Source organism: Camellia sinensis, chromosome 1 (genome assembly GCF_055761805.1).
Source record: "Camellia sinensis isolate YWXY chromosome 1, ASM5576180v1, whole genome shotgun sequence".
In the NCBI taxonomy this organism is placed as follows: domain Eukaryota; kingdom Viridiplantae; phylum Streptophyta; class Magnoliopsida; order Ericales; family Theaceae; genus Camellia; species Camellia sinensis.
Genome location: NC_138961.1, coordinates 209,396,787 through 209,399,915, shown reverse-complemented (window position 1 = coordinate 209,399,915; position 3,129 = coordinate 209,396,787). Strand labels below are relative to the sequence as shown.

Genomic DNA, 3,129 nt, shown 5'->3' with positions numbered 1-3,129 from the left:
AAAGTATTACAATCTGTGATTCTTAAAATATAATAACAATTCAAACCACCAAAACCATGAACAGAGCAGTAGTAAAGATTGAATGTCTCTGTATTGTTACATCTACATATGTTTTTGAAAACAAAAACCAACCAGCATATATCATATTTTCTATTTATTATTTTTAGAGTTACATTTAAAAACTAAAAAATATATATGAATAATACGTTTATTTTTTTCAATTCAAAAAATATATTCTAGTTGAAAACTTTTTTTCAACAGAATATTTAAACTCTTTTTCAATTGAAAACACAAACATAATATTTAAACAAATTGAAAATACAAAGTCTTATAAATTACTAGGGGTGCTCGTAATTTGGCGGTTTGGCGGTTCGGTTGCGGCCAAAAAATCTCAAATCCGCCATCCGTCCGCCAAATTGGCGGATTTGAGAAAATCAATCCGCAACCGTCCGCTCGTCATCACGCATCCGTCCAAAATGCGGCGGATCGGTTCGGTTCGGTCGGTTTTGGTGGATCGGTATATCCGCTGCTCACCCCTACAAGCATGTTATCTCCTAGTCGCCAAAACGCCAAAGGAACTGCAGGTGAATTCCATTGAGGTCCCGGATCAAGAGAGCTTCAACGATGTTGGGCGGCTCCCAAATGAAAAGGCCACGGAAGGTTTAGACCGTGTTGAAATCGATGGAAGCTCGGACAAGTTCTTCATGATCGACTCCTCCCTGAATCAGGCCGACAGACAGCAGTTGGTCTCTTTCCTGCTCAATAACCTGGATGTCTTTGCCTGGACTCCGTATGAGATGCCAGGTATCGATTCGTCAGTTTCTCAGCACCAGTTGAATGTCGATCCAAAATGCAAGCCGATTATTCAGAAAAGTCGGCGGTCAGGCGCAGAACACACTGCCGTCATCGTTGAGGAGGTTGACAGGCTACTTGCCGCCGGGGCAATTAGAGAAGTAACCTACCCTACGTGGCTCTCTAATACAGTGGTGGTGAAGAAGAAAAATGGAACTTGGCGAGTGTGTGTCGATTTTACCGACCTAAACAAAGCCTGCCCTAAAGATTGTTTTCCCCTACCCAGAATCGACCAACTTGTTGATGCGACGGCTCACCATCAACGTATGAGCTTCCTCGATGCTTACAGAGGCTACCATCAGATTGCCATGCATCCAGAAGACCAGGAAAAAACTGCATTCCTCACCCCAAGAGGAACTTACTGCTACAAGGTCATGCCTTTTGGGCTGAAGAATGCAGGGGTAACCTACTAAAGACTGGTCACCGCCATGTTCAAAGAGCAACTCGGCCATACTATGGAAGTGTACATTGATGACATGGTGGTCAAGTCCAAGGAAGAACAGAATCATATAGCCGATCTAGAGAATACATTCGGCATTTTACGGCAATACAAAATAAAGCTGAATGCTTTCAAATGTACGTTTGGAATTGGCTCCGGCAAGTTCTTGGGCTACATTGTCAACCACCGAGGAATCGAGGCCAACCCGAGGCAAATTACAGCAATCTTGGAACTCAGCTTCCCCCGTTCGGTAAAAGAGGTTCAAAAGTTGATGGGGATGGCCGCCGCACTCAACAGGTTCATCAGTCGGTCCATAGATCGTTGGCGACAATTCTTCCATACACTACGGCAGGGCAAGGCTTTTGAATGGTCCGCCGAATATGAAGCCGCTTTCAACGAGCTCAGGACCTACCTTCGCTCAGTACCACTCTTGTCAACACCTGTTGCTGGTGACCCACCCATTTTGTATTTGGCAGTCTCCGATAGGGCTGTCAGCGTCGTACTGATAAAGGAAGAGCTGGGGGAGCAGCTGCCAGTGTATTACATGAGCAAGGCTATGGTTGACGCCGAAACACGCTACCTTCCGCTGAAAAAACTCATCCTTGCCCTAGTCATGGTGGCAAGAAAACTGATGCATTACTTCCAGGGCCACAACATTGGGGTGTTAACAAACTATCCCCTCCGATCAGTACTACGAAGTGCGGAAGCGTCAGGACGTATTTCAAAGTGGGCTCTTGAACTCGGCCAATATGACATTCAGTTTCTACCGAGAACTTCAATCAAGGGACAGGTTCTTGCCAACTTTGTTGCAGAATTCACTAGGGGTCTTGCTGATTTCAAGTCCGTTGAGGAGAGTCGATTGGAGCCGAACTGGAGGATTTATGTCGGGGACATTTGGCTGTTGTACTGTGATGGATCATCCAACCAGCGAGGCAGCGGAGCAGGAGTTGTGATCATGGCTTCAGATGGTGCAATAATTAAGCAGGATGTCAAGCTCGGCTTCGAAGCGTCAAACAACGAAGCCGAATATGAGGCTCTTCTAGCCGGTTTGAGGAATGCACATCTTCTGGGCGCTCGGCGTTTGCTTGTATTTTGTGACTCAAAACTGGTGATCAATCAGCTAAAGGGGGAGTACGCGGCAAGAAACGACCGTATGGCGGCTTACATGAAAACGGCCAACTCCTTGCTGGCAAAGTTCGACCATCATGAGTTGAACCAGATAACACGTGATCAGAACACACATGCAGATGCCCTTGCTTGCCTAGCCTCCGCCATCAACTTGGAGATTAAACGAACCATCGAGGTAGGATTCATCCCAAAGCCAAGCATTGGCTCTTCGGAGGAATTCCAGGTCAATGTTGTAGAACTTGGACCAAGTTGGATGGATCCCATTGCCGCATTCCTTTCTTTCGAACAGCTTCCAGAAGACAAGAAAGAAGCGCACAAGTTGCGAAACAAAGCTTTGCGCTACTACTTGGACCCGCAAGGAAGGCTTAATAAAAAATCCCTCTCTGGCCCGTATTTGGAATGTGTGCACCCAGACAAAGTCGAAGAGTTTTTGAATGAAATACATGAGGGCAGTTGTGGCGCCTATTCTGGCGGGCGGTCGTTGGCCCACCGAGCCGTGACGTAGGGATATTACTGGCCGACAATGAGAGCAGATGCCGAATGCTACGTGAAAAAGGGCGAATAGTGCCAGAAGTTCTCTCCTTTGACCCACCTGCCTGCTGAAGAGCTGAGCTCCATAACCAGTCTATGGCCGTTTGCCCAATGGGGACTCGACATCGTCGGACCACTGCCTCGTGCCCCGGGTAACAAGCGATTTTTGATTGTTGCGA

At 46.7% G+C, this 3,129-nt stretch overlaps 1 protein-coding gene across 1 annotated transcript; it reads left to right on the top strand.

The window, feature by feature from the left end:
* Positions 1 to 797: 797 nt before the first annotated feature.
* On the top strand, positions 798 to 2,924 carry LOC145822394 (uncharacterized). The gene is made up of 3 exons (XM_082919301.1): positions 798 to 953; positions 1,644 to 2,337; positions 2,557 to 2,924. Exons 1-3 carry the CDS (start codon positions 798 to 800, stop codon positions 2,922 to 2,924), a joined length of 1,218 nt encoding a protein of 405 aa, XP_082775427.1.
* Positions 2,925 to 3,129: the final 205 nt, after the last annotated feature.

What these genes read in the sequence shown, in the direction of transcription:
- LOC145822394 (XM_082919301.1), top strand. Translation starts at nt 798, where the DNA reads ATGCCAGGTATCGATTCGTCAGTTTCTCAGCACCAGTTGAATGTCGAT. An exon ending in CCGCCGGGGCAATTAGAGAA is followed by an intron (nt 954 to 1,643) that starts GTAACCTACCCT and finishes ACACTACGGCAG; the next exon opens with GGCAAGGCTTTTGAATGGTC. An exon ending in ATATGAGGCTCTTCTAGCCG is followed by an intron (nt 2,338 to 2,556) that starts GTTTGAGGAATG and finishes TTGCTTGCCTAG; the next exon opens with CCTCCGCCATCAACTTGGAG.